The sequence below is a fragment of the Schistocerca gregaria genome, chromosome 4 (assembly GCF_023897955.1).
Source record: "Schistocerca gregaria isolate iqSchGreg1 chromosome 4, iqSchGreg1.2, whole genome shotgun sequence".
NCBI lineage: Eukaryota > Metazoa > Arthropoda > Insecta > Orthoptera > Acrididae > Schistocerca > Schistocerca gregaria.
The window spans coordinates 490906866-490930295 of record NC_064923.1 but is presented as its reverse complement, the minus strand read 5'-3'; the positions used below and the strand labels follow the sequence as shown (position 1 = coordinate 490930295).

The following is a 23430-nucleotide window of genomic DNA, read 5'->3' as shown; positions in this document are numbered from 1 at the left end:
AAGAGTAATCAGAGCCCACACTGGAAGATTACTTGTTCATTTTTCCATGTTATTTGAGGATGGAAAGGTCAAGAAATAGTTTGGAACTGTTGGTAAGAACTCTCTGCGAAACACTTAAGTGCAAATTGCAGGGTAGTCACATACATGTAAGTCTAGCTCCTGCTCCACACCCATCTCTACTCCTGCTGCATAAACCTGACTTCACTCATCCTGCACTCGCACCTTCTTTTCCACAGTTCTACCTCCCTTTCCCAATCCATTCAACCATATCATTGTGTGTTGACCACAACCACCCCTGCCTGTGACTAAAATGAGTTCACCTGTGCAACAATCCTATCCTGTGTGCCTGCTGCCTCTTCTTCTCATCTGCCAGCTTTCATTACTCAACAATTCCTTCCATTCCCTGCATCCTTTTCCCTCTAACCCACTCCACCTGGCTCAATCTCTTGCTCCAGTCAAGGTGCAGTGCCAGCACAATGCAGTCAGCTGAAAGAGTATAACCATAAAGACTTTTGTGTATGTATGTGTACTCTACATTCCTAAAGAGGTATTTTTCTGAAAGTTAGCAATATTCCCCTTCTTACATATGTGCCAGTTCACAACTTAGTGCCTGAGCTATTGATGAGTCATTCCCTTTTACTCATTAAATTATTTGTATACCACATAAGACTTTTCATTAATTTAGCATAATTAATGTGTCAGTTATAATTAGGAATAATAGGAGACACTTTAGTTTTACAACCCACATTGTTATCTTTCAGGTTGTTTGAAAAAATATGTCAAATGTTTCTGTTGCAGGTCCTGTTACACGAAAAGATCCTTACACAGATCCAACAACAGTTACCAGACGCAGGTAGGTAGGTGGATGAAATTTTCAAAACCGCTTAGATATGTTCTCTTGCATTTAAATGTTTTTGACAATTCAGCGACTCTTAGTCAATCATCCTTCCCCTAACTGCCAGGGTGAGAAAGTGGCTTAGGAAGAGTGAAAAAGAAGTGGAGTTTTGAAGGTGTGACTTCCAACTATTTATTTACTGTAACTATTGTTCCTCTTTATTCTATATTTTTAGGTATTTATACATTTTCTGAGTTACTGTTTTTAACAGTGTTTTACTCTGCCCAACCTTACTTACTAATAACATGTTTTTTGCTCACCTTCTGCTGTTTAATGCATGTTTGATTGCATCTGATCTTATTCCTGGGCAGAACTTATCCCACATACTGTCACCTAGCATTTGGGCACCTTGTATAGCCCAAGAAGTCCGTCATTGTGCTATTAACAATGACCTAACCACATGAGCTTTCTTATATGGAAAAAAACCTCCTCCCATTGCACACTGCTCAGAACTCATATTTGCCTTAACACTTACTAATCAGAACTGATAATTTGCCTTGACTCTCATGTTAACAAATCCTCCAGAAGGAAGGATCTTGCAAGAATGTCAGTTTTATCCAAAGGTCAATTTTCATTCGTGCATTCCTTGGAGTGAAAATATTTTTACTATCAACACCATGTCAAAAGCTGCCCCAAGGCAACACTGGGCTTTGTGTCACCAGTTTGTATGTCCATTCAGCGCCTATCTTTGTCCAGTGTCATGGGAGGCCTCATTTTTGTCCAAATTATAGACATACTCAAGTAGAAATATATTTCAGCAACCTGGTTCCTGTAAAAGGAAAACAAGCTGGTGGCCTTATTGAACCATATGCAGAGTAATGAAGGTTTTGAGCACAATCAGATCATAGGGCTAGCTTTTATTGATCTATATGTTAGTTAGAGCATTGTGAACCACTGAATTGCTGCTACTAATACTGTGTAATATGACTTGAGATACAGAAATACCATCATTCATTAGAGCTTTTCTTCCTATCCATATATTTTATGTGTATCAACAAGGGAAAGAAAGTAGGTACAAAACCCAGAGGAAAAGGCTGCATCAGTGAAAGATTTTTGTACCAGTCCTGTACAACATATAAGTATGTATCATCATAAAAGAGAAACAAGACAGATTGTGATCACAGTTGGCAGGCCGGCAGATGGCACCACATGTACAAAATGATCACACTTTCATCTCTGAAGCTACAAGGCCACAAATCATATGCATTAGTATGGCATCTGGTGCCCGGTTGTGAATACAAACATTCAGATGTGACAGTGCCAACATGGAGTTGTGCAGGTCTCAGATCTAGTCCTGTAATACTCCATCCCATGCTGCTTGCACCTGAGCTCACATTTCCTACAGATTGGTGGTTGGATGTGGAGTCCTGATAACACACTCCATGGCACCTCACACATTCTCAATTGGGGAGAGACTGAGTGATACAGTTGGCTGTGGTAGAATATCTATGCCTGCAAGGCAAACTCAGGTGACAGCAGTATGATGATGAGCACTGTACCTGTTGAAATAGTGCATGGGTGTGTGTGTTAAGGAATGGAAGAGCCATAGTTTGCAGCTCCTTTTCCACATACTATCTGGCTGTCAAGGAGTCCTGCATCATGTTTGCCAATAGCACTTTCAAGATGTTGCACAGAAGGCAGGGCAGTCTACTGAATGGCTATATCATTGCCATTGGAACTGTTCACATGTGTTAGACGATCCTTCAGTCCTCCCTCCTTGTGTTTCATGTTGGTACTTTCCTGTATACATTGTTGCTAACAATGGACAATGATAGTATCCTTATGGCTTTTGTGGTGTGCTATGAGACAGTAAGACCACCCAGCCTCCTGCAGCCCATGGTGCAACCCCATTCAATCTCATCCAACTGACAACCCATGTCAAAAATTTTGCCTGGGCTTAGTGTATGTTCAGGTGATGCTCTAGCGATGTTAGTCACTGCCATTCTTGGCAAAATGGCTGTTTAGGGGCCCTCTTACATCAACTAAAAGGCACGACATCACAGCTCTACCCACGTTCCCCAAGTTTGTGGCCGACTCTGGAAAAGTATTGGCATAGCTGATGGTGTACAACATACCCACCCAGTTTGCAGTGCATTGGTCAGTAACTATCAGAGCAGTCATTTTCACTATGGTCAGTGTACAAATGTGCAGACTGCACTGAGATATACCAAGCAATTCGTTTACATTAATGTTCCTGACCTGGGCCACAATGATCATCTTTCACAGAGGTTGGAAAGAAGCTCACAAATGGTTTAAATAACTATCCTGTAATTCCAATCACCACAAAGCAAATCCCAACAAGGAAGCAATAAGAGAACTCAGAATGGAACTAAGTGGAGACCATTTGTCCAACAGCAAAACATCAGGGCATAACATTGGAATCTACTTGATCTTTTAACAAGTATGTGCATTGAATAACATAATTCAGAAACTGATGATAAAGATATAATGTGTGAACACCTGTACCTCAAAACATTAGCTTTGGCTTTTTGTGGTTGTCTGCACCAAAGTAGAATAAAGAAAAGGTCTGTATCTGTGTTTCCCTTCAGGCCTAGGTTCAGATGAATCTGTTAACAAAAGGTGAACTAATGATTTCAGTAGCTGATATTAGAGCCATTGTTATGCATTAAACAAAACAGATGTTAATTAGTTGAGTTTGTAATGACATGATGGTGCAATGAAGTATAATGGAATATGTGAAGTATAGATACTAAGGAAGTAATAATGAGAGTAATGAGAAATATTATGTAAAACAGGGATGGTTAGCGAACCTGACATTGCAGGAGTTTCATTTAAGTGAATGCACTTCTCTAGTTGACAAGGTTCATTAGGCAAAGTATTGAATGAGAGTATAGGTGAGAAAAGTAATGAAATGTAACTATATGAAGGTGAATAAATTTTTATTACAGTAAATATCTAGGAGGCTTGAGGCAATATTTGGTGCTGCATTTGTAGTTTATATCTCTATGAACAAAGTTCGAATGGAATATTAGTATTTTTACACCATATCAAACTATATACTACTACATAATTTATTTTCTGTGAAGGTAGAAGTTACTATTTTCATATTTTGTACATATAGTTTTTAATGACTGTGCATGAAAGGGAAAGATGCCATAATATGTAATTAGTTGCAATACACAAAATAGATATGAATATTCTGACAAGATTTAACATTTGTTGGTAGTAATTTTGGAAAATGCTAAGTATCATTTTGAGAATTTTATTGTAAATTGAGTTTTTGTTTCAGGAAAGTGAGTATGGTGCTTTGAGCAAATTTACAGAGTAGTATGATACAGCCATCCACTTACCTTGATTTGATTACTAAGAATGTTATGTTGTCAAGAGTCAAATCACAATTAATAATGTTCCACTCAATTCTAAATTTAGCTGCAAAATATTCACTGCTGCTCTAAGTTAGGTGGTATTGCACTTAGTTTCTATAATTTCAACAAAAGGAAAGCTATTCAGAGATGTAAAATGATCAAGCTATCTATTAAAGAAGTGAAGCAGCTGTTAGAAACTGCATCAATACATACATATTTTGTATTTTTAAACTAGTAGTTCTTTATTCATCCACAGATCATTTTGCTATGATACTAGATATTTCAGTTCAGCACTATAACAGAAAATAACTCCTGCTAATAAATTTGTGCATGCAGATGTATCTGCAGTCCACAGCTCGTGGTCTCGTGGTAGCATTCCTACTTCCCAAGCACGGGGTCCTGGGTTTGATTCCTGGCAGGGACAAGGATTTTCACCTGCCCCGAGATGACTGGATGTTGTTGTGTCATCTTCGTCATCATCATCTGTCCCCATTACAGTCAGAGGAAGGCAAGGGCAAACCACCTCTATTAGGATCTTGCCTAGTATGGTGGTGCGGGTCTCCCGTATCGTTCCCCTATGCTCTGTCAAGAAGCGTGGGACTTTGTTTCCATTTCCATATGTAAATAAACATATTGCTAGTTCCACAGTTATGGAAAGAGCCTTTTGTCTAACAATTACTAATATTTTTCTCAATATGTGTAATGAAATGGTAGATGTACTCAGTGAAGCAATTACATTTCACATCTACAATTATTCTCCACAAGCCACCTAACAGTGTATAGTGAAGAATTGTAAACCTTTGTGTGAGCTTGGATCTCTCTGAACATGTATTTGTGGTCTTTTTGCAAGAAATACATAGGAGGGAGCAATATATTGGTTGGCTCTTACAGGAATACACACTTGGAATGCTAACAGTAAAAACCACACCGTGATTCAGAATGCTTTTCTTGCAGCATCTCTCATCTTCCTGATGCTTTCATCTTTACTAAGTGGACCTGTAATGAAACGTGCTGCACTTGTTTGGATCTTCTACATTTCCTCTATCAATCTTACCTGTCACTGTTCCTTATAGCTGCATGTCCGACACAGTGTGCCTTCTCCAGCAGGCAACATTTTCTCATGTCCCTCCACTTGCTCCATTTCATGTTTACAGTTGGCACTGTCAGCCCATGCCTGGATTAAACATAGTCCTTTCATCCACATCTACATGATAACTCTGCAATTCATAATTCAGTGCCTGGCGGAGGGTTCATTAAACCACTCTCAAATGGCACACAGGAAAAACGAGCACTAAAACTTTCTGTGCGAGTCTGATTGCTTGTAAGTATCATGACCACTTCTCTCTATGTAGGTGGGTACCAACAAAATATTTTTGCTATCGGAGGAGGAAGTTGGTGACTGAAATTTCATGAGAAGATCCTGCCGCAAAGAAAAACACCTGTGTTTTAATGATTACCAACCAAGTTCAAGTATCCTGTCTGTGGCACTCTCTCCCCTTTTTCACAGTAATAAAAAATGAGTTGACCTTCTTTGAACTGTTACCATATCCTCTGTCAGTCCTTCACGGCAATACTCCAGAAGAGGGCGGGCAAGCATAGTGTAAGCAGTGTCTTTAGTAGGAAGGTTCAGCCTGAACCAACTTCCAAAATGTTGTTTGCGCAGAACCCTGCATCTACACCTCCTGATCCACCAGCACAACTGAATGGCTTACATGGCAACAATGACCTTCAAGTCCAAGTACATGGGTCACATGGCTGAAACGCTGCACCCAGTCCTCCCAACACACAAGCACGCGTGGTGGGGTTAAATCAGTTTTTTACCCAACTAGCACAACTCACAAGCATTCTGTGCATCAGGAACTTGTCCCTTCATTAACATTTCATCCGAGGAGAATCTGCACTCAACTCCCGGCATTTGATTTTGATACTCATGACTCACACATGTGGTTTTGTCCTGCTGAGACAATCATCACCAGGTGTAGAATCACGAAAGACACACCGACGTTCACCATGACTCTTGTGAAATTTGACTCCACTGTTGTGGCAGAGGCTTTGGAATATCATCACAAATTCTGCACAGTGTAGCAGCTACATTAAGTCAAAATTGCACTTAATCACATGGCTAGTTTCTTTCAAGATGCAGTGCTATCATGCACTTTTTTTTTTGGAGAAATGTTCTGACATGAGGCCCAGCCAGGTCCTGCAGCACCTCTGTGTGGTAAATAAGCCTAATATCTTGCCAGACAAGCTCTTATTTCAGGACTGGTACTCACATTTGGGTGCTGTGGTCCATATGATGCTCGTCACACAGGAAAAAACAGCTGACGTAATAGCAGACCGGGTGTTTGAGTCTCTCGACACCCCCCTCCCACCCCCCATCACCCACCCCTCTCTGGCTGAAGCTGCAGCTCAGCACTTCTGTTCCCACCATCTTTGCCATCTCCTTTACACAACCATGGCTGTAAGTCACCTAGCTGCTCCAAAGTGCAACCCACACTGCCTCTTTCACAGCCTGTGCCAGAAGATGCAGAATCTCATTTAGCAAAAATAATGGTGTACATGAGCAGCAATATGACCCAGTTAACCGCTGCCCTCACTGGATTGCGTCTTCCTGCCTCTACACCACACCCATCCCAGTCTCATACAGCTCAAGGGCACTGTTCACACGGCTCACACAATCATGATGCTCCCAAACTTGATAATTACTAGTGCATATGTCTGCCTGGCATGTTTCCCCACACTAATCTGACAATCAGGAGGACCTTGTTGAGACAAAATCCTTATGCTGATATCAAGAGTGTTTCAGCAACAATGCTGCCAGCTACAGGCCAGCAAGCTCATGGCCACCAAATGCGAATGCACAATCAGTTACTTGGCAATATCTCAGCATGTGTTTGTGCATGACTGCCTCAATCACACCTATCTGTTACCTGATTGACACTGGTTTGGGCTTATGCATTTTCCCATACAAACTCCTGCCCTCATCTGGCCTTCTGTCTCCCTTCCTCCTCACTGCAACTAATGGCTGTGTAATCACAACTTATAGTTTTCACACCTGTTACATTGATCTCAATCTTGATAAAGAGTTCCCTTGACTCTTCACCATGGCTGGGTGCTAGTCTTGCATGGTTCTCAGGAGAGCTTCTGAAAAGTTTGGAAGGTAGGAGATGAGGTACTGGCAGAAGTAAAGCTGTGAGGATGGGGCGTGAGTCGTGCTTGGGTAGCTCAGTTGGTAGAGCACTTGTCTGTGAAAGGCAAAGGTCCCAAGTTCGAGTCTCAGTCCAGCACACAGTTTTAATCTGCCAGGAAGTTTCACATCAGTGCACACTCCACTGCAGAGTGGTAATTCTCATTCTGGAAACATCCATTAGGCTGTGGCTAAGCCATGCCTCCACAATATCCTTTCTTTCAAGAGTGCTAGTCTTGCATGGTTTGCAGGAGAGCTTTTGTGAAGTTTGGAAAGTAGGAGATGAGGTACTGGCAGAAGTAAAGCTGTGAGGACGGGGTGTGAGTCATCCTTGGGTAGCTCAGGTGGTAGAGCACTTGCCCACGAAAGGCAAAGGTCCCGAGTTCGAGTCTTGGTCTGGCACACAGTTTTAATCTGCCAGGAAGTTTCATATCAGTGCACACTCCACTGCAGAGTGAAAATCTCATTCTAGTTCATAAACAGGTCTGTCATTGTGAGAAGATAGTGGCAGTGGTATGAGGATGGCAGGGGGCTGATGATGTCAATGTGAACAAGGAAGAACTGGTGTTTGATAGGGGAATTGGGGCGAGGGGCACAGGAACATGATGACCAACTTTTGCATACATCCATGGGGCCTAGGTGCAAGTCCAAATGCAACAGACCTGATGGATGCTGGAACAGAAGAATGTGAAGAAACATTCCTGGACTAGGGCAGTAGATGTGTGGATGCTGGAGTGTGCTGAACCATACAGGCGGTTGAAAGCTGTTTTGCAGATGGCTGGGGGGGGGGGGGGGGGGAGTTTCCTTGTGGACCACCTGGAAACCTAACAGGACCAGTGGCAGAACATTTTGTGTCATAGCAGGAAATATTGGATTTTAAGGTATAATGGGAACATTCCAACATGTCATTGGTTGCAGGGTGGTAGCTGCTGGTTTTTGGAGCTGTCATTGTGCCTGGGGATGGAAAGGGTTTGCACCAAATATGCAGGTCTGTGCCAGTGACCTGGTAGACCTGGATGACGAGGACCCCACACTTCGGCGAGTGTGGGGTCAGTGGACTAGGCTATTGAGAGGGGCTTGCAATATAACAGAGAGCTAAGACACAGGTGATGCTGAAGTAGTCAGCGAGTATGTTATTGATGGCAACTATGTGGCTTATATTGGTAGAAGACTGAACCAGTGCTTTTGGTGGCAGCACTTCCAGGGCGAAATTTGGGCGACATCGGCAAAACCCTGTTGTAAGTGGCCGGTGGTCAATGAAAATGTTCCAAGTGACCTAAGAATTCAATCTTAGCTATCCTGAAAACGTTTTCTGTATGTTTTGTTTCCAGAAATTTCCTTTATGTGTAAATTAAGACATAGTGTATGTATAATTTTATTACAGTCATGATCTTTTGTTCACAAAACAATGGTTTATGGTTTGCCTTATACGAAAAACCAGTAATTACCCTAATAATATTCTTTTGCAGTATTAAGATTTTGTGCACACAACTAGAGTTTCCCCATAAATTAATAACATTTATTAGTAGGCTGTTCTAACATACTTTTCAGGTACAAAGTCCATAAGTCGCCTTAATAGCTTACCACTGATGGTGTTGTTACATGATGACTGCAAGATAGTTTATCATCTGAATACAGTATATGCCCAGAAACTTAACATTTTATCTGATGGAAGCTTGCCTGTGCTGTGTTTTGTTATCATCCAGTAAGAAGACATTTGCTTTAAACCATTTGGATGCTTGATCCGTTGCTTTGCAGCCCTCTTTATACTAGTTGTCTGATACACAGAAAAGAAAACAAACACAGTCACAAACTACGACAATCTATCCATCACCATGACACATGTATAAAACAGCAAATTGACATCCCAATTGCTAGACTAAAGAAAACTCAAGATAGTTACAGGTACATGAGAGTAAAACTATTTAACATGTTGCCGATAGAGGCACATAATGTGTCACTGAATAAATTTAAAATGTCACAAATAAATGGCTTAGAGAAAAAGCTTTTTATACAATAGAAGAGTTTATAATGTGCACTAAATATGATCTTAAGTACCGGTACTAATATAGTTTCATTTAGATTAAACTTATACATGTAAATATAATGCAAATACCTTGTGCAGCATCAAGGACAAATTTTTGTATCTTATTAGACAATAATGATCTACAATATATTACACCATTTCTGTTAGTTATGTAAACTGTATATGTACACAAATGACATCAATTGCATTTTTTTAATGCCTAAAGATGGATAATAAAATAAATAATAAATAACCTTTTAAACCTACTGAGATCATCACTGTAATGAGGAAAAGTTTTGTCATCTGCATATAGCACTGTACTAGACTTTATAAATGATGACAGATCATTAATCAGTTTTAGAAACAAAAAAGTGCCCAGTATAGATCCTTGTAGAACACCTAGTTCAACTTGTGCTATTTTCAACAATTCCATCCTAACATAGACAACTTGTCTACGGTTTAGTAGATACGATTTTAGTAGTTTAAGGCTGTTACCTCCAATGCCATAGAATTCCATTTTTTCTGGAAGTGATGTGTGCTATTCAGAGTCAAAAGCTTTACTTAGATCACAAAAAGTGACTTGAGCAAAGCCTTTATCCTGAAACACTTGATTTATGTATTTGACTACAGAATCTATAGCGTCAACAGTTGACAAGTTTTTCCTAAAACCATACTGAAATACACTAATTATTCCTAGAGTTTCAAAGTAGACATATAACTGTTGATAAATGACACATTCCAATACTTTAGGAAAAGCTGGGATTATAGAAGTTGGCCTGTAACTCGAAGGTGAGTCAGTATCTCCTTTTCTATGGGCTGGAACTACCCTAGGCATTTTTAGGTCACTGGGAAACTATCCCTCAATGTGCTTTTTCATACAATACATTACAGGATACAAAATACAGTCTATTACTTTTTTATTTATTTATTTATTTAGTCCTTCAAATCCTATATGTATAGAATATATACAAGGATATTGGACATGGTTAGGTATTTACAAGATAAAAATACAGTTTGTATTGCAATGCTAAGGACTAGATAGTTAGGTTATTTAGCACAGATTCTTAAATACAACAAACATCACAGGCAACATACAAAGTAGAATATTAATAATGCATCTTTATTTTTGTTGTTTGGCTTTTATATATTCTGTCAGACTGTAAAAGCAATGATCAATTAAATATGCCTTTACTTCAGCTTTAAAACTACAGAGTTTACCTATTGATTAAATATGTTTAGGTAGATTATTGAAAATCTTTATCCCAGTATGTAGTGTGCCTTTTTGGCACAATGATGTTCTCACCTGTTTCACATGAAGGTCAGATTTTTGCCTTGTATTGTGTGCATGTATATCTTCATTTTTTAATAAGATATCTGCGTGTCTATCAATATATTGTTTGATGAAAACTGATGTTTCATAGATAAAAATGCAAGGAAGAGGAAGAACTGACAGTTTTTTGAATATGGGTCTGCACGATTTCGTATTGTTTAGCCCTTCAATAATTCTTAGTATTCTCTTCTGCATCCTGAAAAGTTTAATATTTGTTGTTGTATTGCCCCAGAAGATTATGCCATATTTAATTAAAGAATGCACATAGGAGTAGTATACATTTAACAGGCTCGCTTTGCTGCAACAAGTTTTTAAGATCCGTATCATGTAACAGGTTTTGCTTAGTTTTCTTTGCAAATATTCAATATGTACCTCCCATTTTGTGTTGTTCTGGAGCCAGAGTCCCAGAAATTTAGTGCTGTTAACACTTTCAAGAACTCTGTCCCTAAGTTCTATTTCTATGTTTGGGTAGTGTCTTCCTTTTACATTATAGAAGTTCAGTGCTACTGTCTTTTCTTTGTTTATAATTAGCTTGTTGTAGCTGAACCACTGTTCTACACTGTTCATTGTTTGTATAGCGGAGTCTTTTAGTTTTTCTTCTGTTTTACCACTAATAAGGAAGCTTGTATCGTCTGCAAATTGGAGGGTAGTTTGGCAATACTTGTTGTACATAAGATCATTGACACAGAATGGGTCCTAATACTCATCTTTGAGGGACACCATATTTCACATTATCATATCCTGAATAGAAGTAGCTGATTTTGTTATGGTCAGTATATTGCACTTCAACCACCTGTTTGCGACCACATAGGTATGTCTTGAGCCACTCATTGGATATACCTCTAATTCCTAACTGGTCAAGCTTCTGCAGTAGGGCATTATGGTCAATGACGTCAAAAATCTTTAGATAAATCAAGACATATGCCTGTCACAAACTCACTTGCTTCCAGTTTAGCATAGATTTCATTAAGAAATTCAAATATTGCACTTTCAGTTGAATAGCCTTTCTGAAGCCATGTTGTGAAGGAGATAGAATTTTATTTTGATTTAGGAAATCAGACAATCTCTTATAAAAAAACTTTTTCTAAAATTTTAGAAAATACAGGCAGTAGGGCTATTGGTCTATAATTTGAAACACATTCTGGATTTCCTTTTTTGAACAGTGGTTTCAACTTTGCTGTTTTCAAGCATGAGGGGAAGGTTCCTGATGCCAGTGAGCTGTTGCACAAATGTGTCAAGGGTTCAGCTAAGGCAAGACAGCATTTTTTAATAATTGCATCTGGTATTCCATCAATTTCACATGAGTACCCTGTTTTCAAGGTTTTTATAACTGATAAAATTTCTTCAGAATTTGTGGGTGAAAGGAACAAAGATGTAGATGCGACGGGTCAGGCTCTTATCGCGCAGTTTCCTTTCCCTGAAAGAAAATCCACCTACCTCGTTTCTTAGGTAGTTGCTGCACTCGCCTCTCCTGATAGCAGCTACTGGAAAAATTGCAGAAAAGCAGTGTTGAAGAAACTGCAATTTAATAGCCGCTCACCGGAGGCCGCGATACATGTTTGCTGAAATACAATCTATGAGCAATCTTCCTAAATAAATTGAGTTATTGGAATGGTAGTAATTGTTTACTCAAACGAGAACGCGAAGTTGGTAATTCTATTTAAGCTCTTTATTGTCTTTAAGCCTGATCATCAGCCCGCTAATCTACGTTTGAAGAAAGTTCAGTTCACAATTCTATCCACACTCAAACCCCGCCAGAATTAGCTTTCAAAGTTACGGAATTTACTTAACTGCAACACAGACGATTTTCTAACATACACGTTTGCAGTCGATGTTCAATAATAGTTCGTTTTTTAACGTTAATGCTCGCCATAAGCACTTAGTAAAAGTTTACGAAGTACCGCCACGCTGTTAATTATTAAAGTTACTCGCGTCTTTCGCGGAACGAAAAGTCACAACTCGCTCAAACTCACACTACGCGTTACTGGACTCTTCCAGTCTCAAATCGCACAGTACCGAACCGATGAAGCCGTTTTATGACTTCATTTTACACATTATTCGCGAGGACACATCAAGCATGTCTCTTCTCGATCACAGTTCCTTCGCGACTCCTCATCCACTCGCGACTCACTCTCCTAGTCTGCTAACCGTCCTCGCATCTCATTGGCTCACACATCACACAGCCAATCAGAATTAACTCTTTGGGTGCGCCTCGCGCCAAAATCTAGCACGCACCAGTCATGACTTCTGAATCATTTACGTCATGATTTCTTGTTACACAAAATTTACTGTATAATTTAACAAACCGAAAGGAAAACTAGACTTTACTTTATTTCCAGAAATTATTTAAATACTCGCGAACGTTCTGGCTGCTTGTACAATACCATACACTCTTGGACATCCGACATTCACTAAGATGGGGAACCACTGGCGACTCTGTTCCCACGGTTACATCGTCTGAACACTTGCGAGTTCCAACCTAGATTTTATACACTTGCAAAGAATGGCGAATGTCCCTCTTTCATTCACTCAGGCACACTCATTCACTCTCACCTACTCATATAAAATAACTGTTCACAAAAATTCAAAACATTTATGGTTTTAACAAAGTTATAGGTGAATTTCTAAAAGTAAAATTCTCAAAATAAATACAAAAGCACGGAAGGTGATTTTGTTTCATAGTTGGATGGTCACTGAAGGTGATCTATACATAATGGTATTTATTTAGACTCGAAAATTGTAGAAATTTGCGTTTTCTGTAAGATTTTTCTAATTTCCAAAATATGCAGGTTTCAAAGCTCAAATTTGGATGACTTATTTTTATTCATAACAGAAACTAGTATATTAACTTTTAATTTCCTCAGGTTCCTCAGTTAGAAGTTATTAAAGATGAAAGTTCCACGTTATACACGCGGCTAGTTAGCGCACAGGTCTTACATTCTCACGGTACAGACATGCCATATGGTCGTGACGTCAGACGAACGGACACCGGTAATCTGCCCGCTACAGCACATATGCTAATCTGATGGCTACTTTACAGTCTGTCTACATTTCACAGTAAATATTTGATAGAAAACTGTGCGCTCGCACTAGTTGCGACGCCACACACCTCCTGAGGAAACTAAATTTTTTCATTCATGACAAACTTTTAGTTTTCTAAAAAAATTTCTATTAAAGATTTACTCAAACAGCTATTTAACATTTATAGTTCCTGTACATCAATCATCCACTTATACCTAGGGCTGACGACCTACAAAACATCTTATATCTAAACATGCACTTTTATCATCATTCAAAAAAAAAATTTTTCAGATTACAAAATTCTATTTACAAATTCCTGAAAGAGAAAACAAACCTAAATACTATCTTGATGTACGTCACACGCACACTAACACTACTATCGCTATGGTGAGCGTCACTTTTTTACCACTTACACTTAAGATTTTGATAGCACTCGTAGTTCGACCGGGTCCTGCTTGGGAGGTCCATTTCAAGTCTCGTGCTACCACCTCTGTTTACTTCGGCGCACCTGAAACATCAGCTGGCCTCAGTTCCCTTTCTAACTGCTACGTCTTAACCTACAGCAGCGATAAATGGCGCTATCTGCTTGACTCTAAAGTCTCATATTTTTGATAAAATTTACTTTACAGTATGTACAATTTTCAAATTTTTTTTTTTTTTTTTTTAAGTGAAAAGTGAATTGACTTTCCTAATGCAGTACCGAAGTGGCACATTTACTCTTTAATTACTTCTTCATCTCATAATCAAACAAGTTATGGTTACATAAGAAATACTAAGAAAAACAATTCCTACAAATAGTTCACAAATACATAATAAATCTCCGCCAGCACTGGTGACTCTCCAGTTCCTGTACAATACACAACAATATAAAATATACACAAAATTATCAATATTACAATTCTGTCTCCAGGCAATCTCCTGTAGTCCTGTATCATAAATTAAACACTGAAAAATACATATTTACTTATTCATTTATCAACACTACAATCCTTATACTAATCTCTACGACAAACTTGGGGAGCTTTGTGTGTCTCTGGTCAAAAATGGAATCGATGTCATGGGTACTTTCCTCATCTCACATATCTGGAGTTACTTCAATTTCTTGTCAACATCAGGTTTTCTCTAGTCACATTCGGGTTTAATTTACAACTCTCATACTCATACTTCACACACTCAGGTTAGTATTTGTTAAAGCGTTTCCTACTAATCTGCGAAACCTCGTTACCCATACTTTCTAACATACATCCACCTCCTGAGTTACCAACGTCGCCTCAGCTCTGTTTACATTCGTAGCCTCACTTCCTTTTGTTTACAAACATCTCCTCTGTTTACCAACAAACGCCACCTCTGGTTACCAACATTAAGCTTTTTATTTACTCACCTTCGTAGCCTCACTTTTTCCTAATATCGAGCTAGCCAAACACTATGCTCATTCTTTCTCCTTTTCTCACATATTTCTCTTCATTTGACAGTCAGTCCTGCTGCACTGTCCCTTTAACTTAACTTCCTTTACCCCTTTGACAGTCAACCTTGTTGCACTGTACCTTTACTCATTTTACCACTAAATCACCTCCTGAGGCTCTGACTTCATTGAACAGACAGTTTTGCTGTACTGCTCCATTTCCTTTCCTAAACATTAGCTTAATGCTACGTCTTAACATATCGTTCTGTTACTTAACAAACAGCTTCAATGTTCGTCACCATATTTTCTGAGGCTCTTACATTTCTTAGTTATTTTACCTTTCTAAGGGCATTACTCACACCTTAGGCCAAACATTTACTTTACTGAGACTTATTACTTATCTGAGGTATCTTAATCCTTTTTGATTTTCTCTTACACTCATTCCTTACGCTTAACCTATACTGCACTGAGGTTCTTTCCTATTCATTACTTAAACACTTTATCACTTAAAAACTACGATAGAGAAGAAGGAAAGACGATAGAATTTTAGTTCTGAATGAAAGAAGAGGTAGGTTGACAATACGGAAAAGAAAGTGGAAGAAATATTGTCAAACGACTCGAGACCTAGTGCTCGTCACGCACTTAGCTCTGCAAAGAGTGCAAAGCTCTCTGAGGTATCTACTCACTCCTGGCCACGTCTCTCTTTAGTAATTTCTCCTCGATCCTATTTCTGACACTCACAAGCTCAGACGGATCCTCTACTTTTTTGCCACCGTACTCATTATAGCCCTCCAAGAATTTCTCTGTTTTACAAATACATATAGGAAAATCATTCTGCTCAGGATCCTCACATATCTGCTTACCGATGAAAGGTATAGTAATTAGTTTACCCTTAATTTTTACCATAACATCATTGGTAGAAAAATTCACCCATCCTTCATATTTATTCAAAACGTCAGCCCCCACCAATATGTCTACACTCAGTCCATTTATAACTAAGAAGTTCTGTCTTATTTCTACTTCCTTAAATGCTATGGGTAGAAACACTTCCTGTTTTACTGTCTTCTTAGTCTTACCGGTTGCTACTACAATGTTCAAGCCACTTACTGGCATCTTAACAATCTGTTTACTGTTAGGGAGTTCATTTACCAAGTTCTGGGATACTGCACAGACTTCCGATCCAGTATCTATCAAACATTTAACTGGTTCATTTAATACTCTTAGCTCTACTATCGGTTGCCCTAAGTACTCTTTATTTATTTTGGGTTCTGCTTCCTCCAATAAATCTTGCACAATTTCTCTCCTTTCGAAGCCTGTCTTTTGGGTGGCAATCACATTCACACTTACAGGGTTTATTTCATGCTTATTATCACCCTCAATTCTAGTGGCAGCTCCTATTAGCCTATCCACTATTGCTAAGTCAAAACATTTTTCCAATGTTTCCCCCTCTTTCTCATTAACCTCCTTTTCTACGACCCTATCCAAGGCGTCGTCATTAACCTCTACCTCCTCCTCTAATCTATCCTCTTCTTCGTAACTATCTACAACATCAATTATCTTATCAAGCACAGTCACAACCCTGCCATTATTACTGTTCTCACCCCTATCCGACAGCTCTTCATTAGTTTTACTGTGCATAATGTCTTTCTGATTATTACCCTTATAACTAGTACTTAGTTCTTCAATAAGTGGCTTCTTATGATTATTCTTACAGTTAATTGGTTCATTAACCTCCACTTGACTTAAAGCTACTATCTCTGTCTGTTTTACGTTATCCTCCCTAAATTTTGTAGCAACAACATTTATGTTAGGTGGTCGTTCAGGCTGCTTTCTTATGAATGGTTTTGCCAGCGGATTTAACTTTAAACGCTGTTGCCTACGATCGCCAGCACACTCGTAGACAATTAATGGTTTTCCGAGCGCGGTGCGTCATCACTATGCCTCCAGCTGACCGCCTCACCTCCTGACATCTGTCGGCCGCTGTCATACTGCTCGCGTTCATTGAACCTGTTAACATATGTTCTTCCTCTACCACGTGAACTGCCACGGTATCCGCCGCCTCTCTGAACACCTATCCTATTAATGTTTACATCCGCGCGATTGTCATTCTGCCTAGCAGGCGGGCGATGCTCCCTCCTCATGTTTTCTTCTTCTTTTTGGACGGATTCAACCCTTTCTAAATACTGTACGAACTTGTCAATGTTATCTCGGGGCGCAGATATGATCTTAGTTTTCCAGTTCCACGGTAGCTTATTTTCTACCCCTAATATGATCTGTTCTGTTTCTAACTTATTACTAAGGTAGGACAGAGTTGTTACCCACCTTTGAACAAATCGTTTGATGCCCTCTCTCTTGGGGTCATACTTCTCTCCCGACCAGAACCGATTAAGAACATCCATCTGCTTTCTCTTTCCCCAGTATTCCTCAAAGAACGCTAATTTAAATTCTGACAATTTCGCGTATTTTTCAGAGGCTACATTCCCCCATACTCTGGCCTCTCCCATCAAATTTGAAGTGATAAAGCCTATCTTTTGTTTATCGCTCCATACTTTCGGCAAAACGTCTTCAAAATCGTTCCAAAATTCTCTGGGGTGCATGTTCTTACTTGGGTCAAATTTTAAAAACTGTCTGTGGGTAACATACGCAACCTCGGTAGATTCAATTATTCCACTGGAAATTATACTACCACTATGGTTAGAAACACACTGTTCTACTTTGGTTAGTCTGCATTCATGCCCACAAAGTTGCTCATTCACACTTTCACTGAAATGGCTTATGTGAGTCTCTAAATTATTGACCTTATTTACAACTTGCTCTCCAAGTTTCTCACACCGAATTTTGGTATCATTTACTTTACATTCTAAGGCGGCATGATTAATTTCATTGGAATTCTCTACCACTTTTATGTGCTCACATACTTTATCTAATTCTGCATCAACATGGGATTTAAATTGCTGTTGATCCTCAGTAACCTGTTCGATTCGTGTCGTCAATTCACTTTGCACTTGAACAATATTTTCTGTACATTCTAGTTTAACCTGCTGTATTTCAACATTTACTTTACTACTGAGCACTGCTAAATCTTGCTTCCAACAGTCTCTGAGATCGGATATTTTGGAATCTAAATCAGCGCCCATTTTAGTCATCTCATTACTTAAATCAGATCCTAATTTAGACATTTTTGAATCCATTTTACTTGACATATTAGTTTCCAATTTTGACATACTGGAATCCATCTTACTTGACATATTGGAATCCAACACGTTCATCTTAGTTAATAGATTCATCAGCATACTGGCGACATTATCCTTCGCCCCCTCATTTGCTGATACAATGTCCCTATTAACATTAACTACCGGCATGGGTAACTGTAACTCACTGGGCACTGACATATTTGGATCTGACTCCAAACTATAATTAACATAGGATGAATCAGTCAAACTACTACTGAAATTGGGTTGAGACACGTCTAAACTAAAATTCATGGGGTCATTTTCCCCTGTCTCCATCCCACTATCACAACTTAGTTCCGCCTTTTTGTCACTTGGTTGAAACTCAGCCATTTTTCTCAGTTTGACTCCACAAACACACAAAGTTTTCAAAAGCACTGTACTTAACTTTGTGCTTCGGCGTGCTGCGTTGCTGCTAGATGAAACTGCGGGTCCGTTCACCGTACACTGCAATGCTGTACCAGTTTCCGGGCCCCCGCTCGAATCAGCGCTGCCAACTGCCACTGCTGTCGTCGCCTCTGCGTAGTCTCCGTAGCTCGTCGTCTGCCAGACGCCGTCGTAGACTGCTATTCCAATCGGCGCGTAGTCACCGAAAAATTCTTCCGTTCCGTACAACACATTACAGTTCACGGACACTTTCACTGTCCTTCCTATTCACGTGGCGATATCAATTTGTACGCTACACAGTTCCTACACATAGCGAGCACTTCTGTATTGTCCGGTAATTGTCACTACTGCTTTTTTTGAAATTCACTGGAATTTACTATTTTTATTTCCCGGCCGATGCACCACTTGCGACGGGTCAGGCTCTTATCGCGCAGTTTCCTTTCCCTGAAAGAAAATCCACCTACCTCGTTTCTTAGGTAGTTGCTGCACTCGCCTCTCCTGATAGCAGCTACTGGAAAAATTGCAGAAAAGCAGTGTTGAAGAAACTGCAATTTAATAGCCGCTCACCGGAGGCCGCGATACATGTTTGCTGAAATACAATCTATGAGCAATCTTCCTAAATAAATTGAGTTATTGGAATGGTAGTAATTGTTTACTCAAACGAGAACGCGAAGTTGGTAATTCTATTTAAGCTCTTTATTGTCTTTAAGCCTGATCATCAGCCCGCTAATCTACGTTTGAAGAAAGTTCAGTTCACAATTCTATCCACACTCAAACCCCGCCAGAATTAGCTTTCAAAGTTACGGAATTTACTTAACTGCAACACAGACGATTTTCTAACATACACGTTTGCAGTCGATGTTCAATAATAGTTCGTTTTTTAACGTTAATGCTCGCCATAAGCACTTAGTAAAAGTTTACGAAGTACCGCCACGCTGTTAATTATTAAAGTTACTCGCGTCTTTCGCGGAACGAAAAGTCACAACTCGCTCAAACTCACACTACGCGTTACTGGACTCTTCCAGTCTCAAATCGCACAGTACCGAACCGATGAAGCCGTTTTATGACTTCATTTTACACATTATTCGCGAGGACACATCAAGCATGTCTCTTCTCGATCACAGTTCCTTCGCGACTCCTCATCCACTCGCGACTCACTCTCCTAGTCTGCTAACCGTCCTCGCATCTCATTGGCTCACACATCACACAGCCAATCAGAATTAACTCTTTGGGTGCGCCTCGCGCCAAAATCTAGCACGCACCAGTCATGACTTCTGAATCATTTACGTCATGATTTCTTGTTACACAAAATTTACTGTATAATTTAACAAACCGAAAGGAAAACTAGACTTTACTTTATTTCCAGAAATTATTTAAATACTCGCGAACGTTCTGGCTGCTTGTACAATACCATACACTCTTGGACATCCGACATTCACTAAGATGGGGAACCACTGGCGACTCTGTTCCCACGGTTACATCGTCTGAACACTTGCGAGTTCCAACCTAGATTTTATACACTTGCAAAGAATGGCGAATGTCCCTCTTTCATTCACTCAGGCACACTCATTCACTCTCACCTACTCATATAAAATAACTGTTCACAAAAATTCAAAACATTTATGGTTTTAACAAAGTTATAGGTGAATTTCTAAAAGTAAAATTCTCAAAATAAATACAAAAGCACGGAAGGTGATTTTGTTTCATAGTTGGATGGTCACTGAAGGTGATCTATACATAATGGTATTTATTTAGACTCGAAAATTGTAGAAATTTGCGTTTTCTGTAAGATTTTTCTAATTTCCAAAATATGCAGGTTTCAAAGCTCAAATTTGGATGACTTATTTTTATTCATAACAGAAACTAGTATATTAACTTTTAATTTCCTCAGGTTCCTCAGTTAGAAGTTATTAAAGATGAAAGTTCCACGTTATACACGCGGCTAGTTAGCGCACAGGTCTTACATTCTCACGGTACAGACATGCCATATGGTCGTGACGTCAGACGAACGGACACCGGTAATCTGCCCGCTACAGCACATATGCTAATCTGATGGCTACTTTACAGTCTGTCTACATTTCACAGTAAATATTTGATAGAAAACTGTGCGCTCGCACTAGTTGCGACGCCACAGTAGACACATTTCTCACACTATTGCATGATGGAGGTGATATTTTGTTGTGTTCTTCCAGTCCACTCACCAACTGTTCACTTACGTTTGCAAAATATTTGTTGAAGGTCCCTGCAAGTTCTGTTGGGCAAGAAATCATATGTCCTTCATAACATAAGTTCATATTTTTATATTGTTTAGTTTCACTTGTTGTTTGATTTTTTATAACTTCCCATATAGCTTTAGATTTGTTTTTTGAGTTTTCAATGTATTTGTCCTTTGCCATTGTTTTAGCAGAATCAGAATTAGAATTTTTATTATCCCATAACGTACAAAGTCAAATCACAGATCTGATGTACTGGGGACTCGTCAACATTACATTTACATTACAATTTCAATTTGTATATACAGTTTTACAAAAACAACATATCAACACTCCAGTTTACATGTATCACAAAGTAATATAGAACAGCAGTGTTTACGTAGTAAACATATTTTTAAAATCATTTATTTTACACAAAACTGCTAAGCTTAATTTACAGGTGAAGTTTCCTTGCTCAGACTTCCACATCATCATTCATAAATTCTTCTATGGAGTAATAACATTTCTCCACTAGTAACTTGTGCAGGTTTGGTTTCAGTTGCCCTAGCTCCATGCTGTTTATTTGTTTCTTTTTTAGCATGTTGTAGATTTTCATGCCCATATATTCTGGGGGTTGTGCATATAACTTTAATCTATGAGTAGGAAGCATGAAGTTTGTCTTATTTCTAGTGCTGTATTGATGCTTAAAATTGTTGTCTGTGAATAACGTAGGGTTACTGTACACAAAAATAATCAGTGGGCGGCAAGATTCTTTTGGTCTTGCATTACACATATTTCTAACAAATGATTTTTGTAATTTTAATATTCTAATGATTTTGCTTGTATTACCCCAAAAGATAATGCCATACCTTATAACAGCTTCAAAATAGCTGTGATAAACTACTTTTCTTATCTCCACGCTAGTTGAGTATGACAAAATCTTCATAGCAAAGGTCAGGCTGTTTAACTTGTTTGCCAAGTATTCTATATGTGAAGACCAGGATAAATTTTGGTCCAAATGTATTCCTAAGAATTTAACACAATCTGATTCTTTCAGTTCCTGGTTTCTGCAGGCAATATGAATTTCATTTATTTTACAATTTTTAGTTTTAAACTGTAGTAAATGTGTTTTTCCAACATTCAATTTTAACCCATTTAGTTGGAACCAGTTTTCTAAACTGTCTAGTAGATTTGTGACAGTTGAGGGAATTTGTTCTGAGTGATTGCTTTCGATGAGGGCAGACGTATCATCAGCGAATAAAACTGAGTGTGAATTTATGTTTAGTGGCAAGTCATTTATGTAAAGTAAGAATAAAATTGGACCCAGAATAGAGCCTTGTGGAACGCCTTGTGAAATAATCATCCATTCAGAGAAGAAATTTCCCTTGCTTGATGATATAACTACTCTTTGTTTTCTCTTTGTGAGATATGACCTGAACCACTCTAAAACACGACCTCCAATTCCGTATTTTTCCATTTTATACAGGAGCAATTGATGGTTTACACAATCAAATGCTTTTGTGAGGTCACAGAACAATCCTGCAACTTTGCTAGACTTGTCTAAGGCAGAACAAATTTTTTTCACAAACTCATTTATGGCGTCTACTGTGTTTTTGCCTTTCTGAAAGCCGTATTGATTATCTGACAGTATGTTTGATTTTTCTATAATTTTTTTTATTTGTATTACTACCACTTTTTCAAATATTTTTGAGAAAATTGGGAGAATAGAAATTGGGCGGTAGTTCCCCATATCTTCTCTTGAGCCTTTTTTGAACAAAGGTTTTACCTCTGCATGCTTCAGGGCGTCTGGAAAGTGGCCTTCTTCGAGTGATTTATTGATTATTGAGGAAAGGGGGTGAGCTATTATCTTGGCAGCTGATTTAACTACTTTAGTAGGTATGCCATCCCACCCTGCGGAATTTTTGTTTTTGAGCTGCAATATAGTGTTCTCTACATCTTTGGCTGAAATTTTTTTAAATTTGTTAAAGCATTCTTCTGCCTTCTGACCTAGTTTTACTTTTTTGGTATAACCATCTACATCTGCAACTGATTTTGATACATTTATAAAGAAATTGTTAAATGATTCTGAAATCAGAGCAGGATTTGTTATAGTTTTATTTCCCACCTTAATTTTGGAGATAACTTTGCTGTTAGTTCTCATCCCCAGTTCTGATTTTACGACAGACCAGACTGCCTTTGATTTGTTTTCATGAGCCAAGATGTATGTATTATTTACCAATTCTTTTGCAGCTTTCACTACCCTTTTAAATAAGCCTTTATACCATTTGACATAATTTATGAAAACAGGGTCTTTGTTATATTTCAACTCCTTGTGCAGTTGTCTTTTCTTCCAACTGGATATTTTTATTCCAGTGGTGATCCAATTTAGCTTATTTGACACCTTTGTGTGGAATACTCTAAGTGGAAATATTTC

At 38.8% G+C, this 23430-nt stretch overlaps 1 protein-coding gene across 1 annotated transcript in view; it reads left to right on the top strand.

Annotated features, from left to right (window-relative positions):
* Positions 1 to 23430, top strand: part of LOC126267779 (uncharacterized) — a 185794-nt gene that overhangs the window by 102924 nt on the left and 59440 nt on the right. Inside the window, exon 5 of the mRNA XM_049973083.1 lies at positions 799 to 853. Coding sequence (XP_049829040.1) covers positions 799 to 853 — 55 coding nt within the window. The remainder of the gene's footprint in view (positions 1 to 798; positions 854 to 23430) is intronic.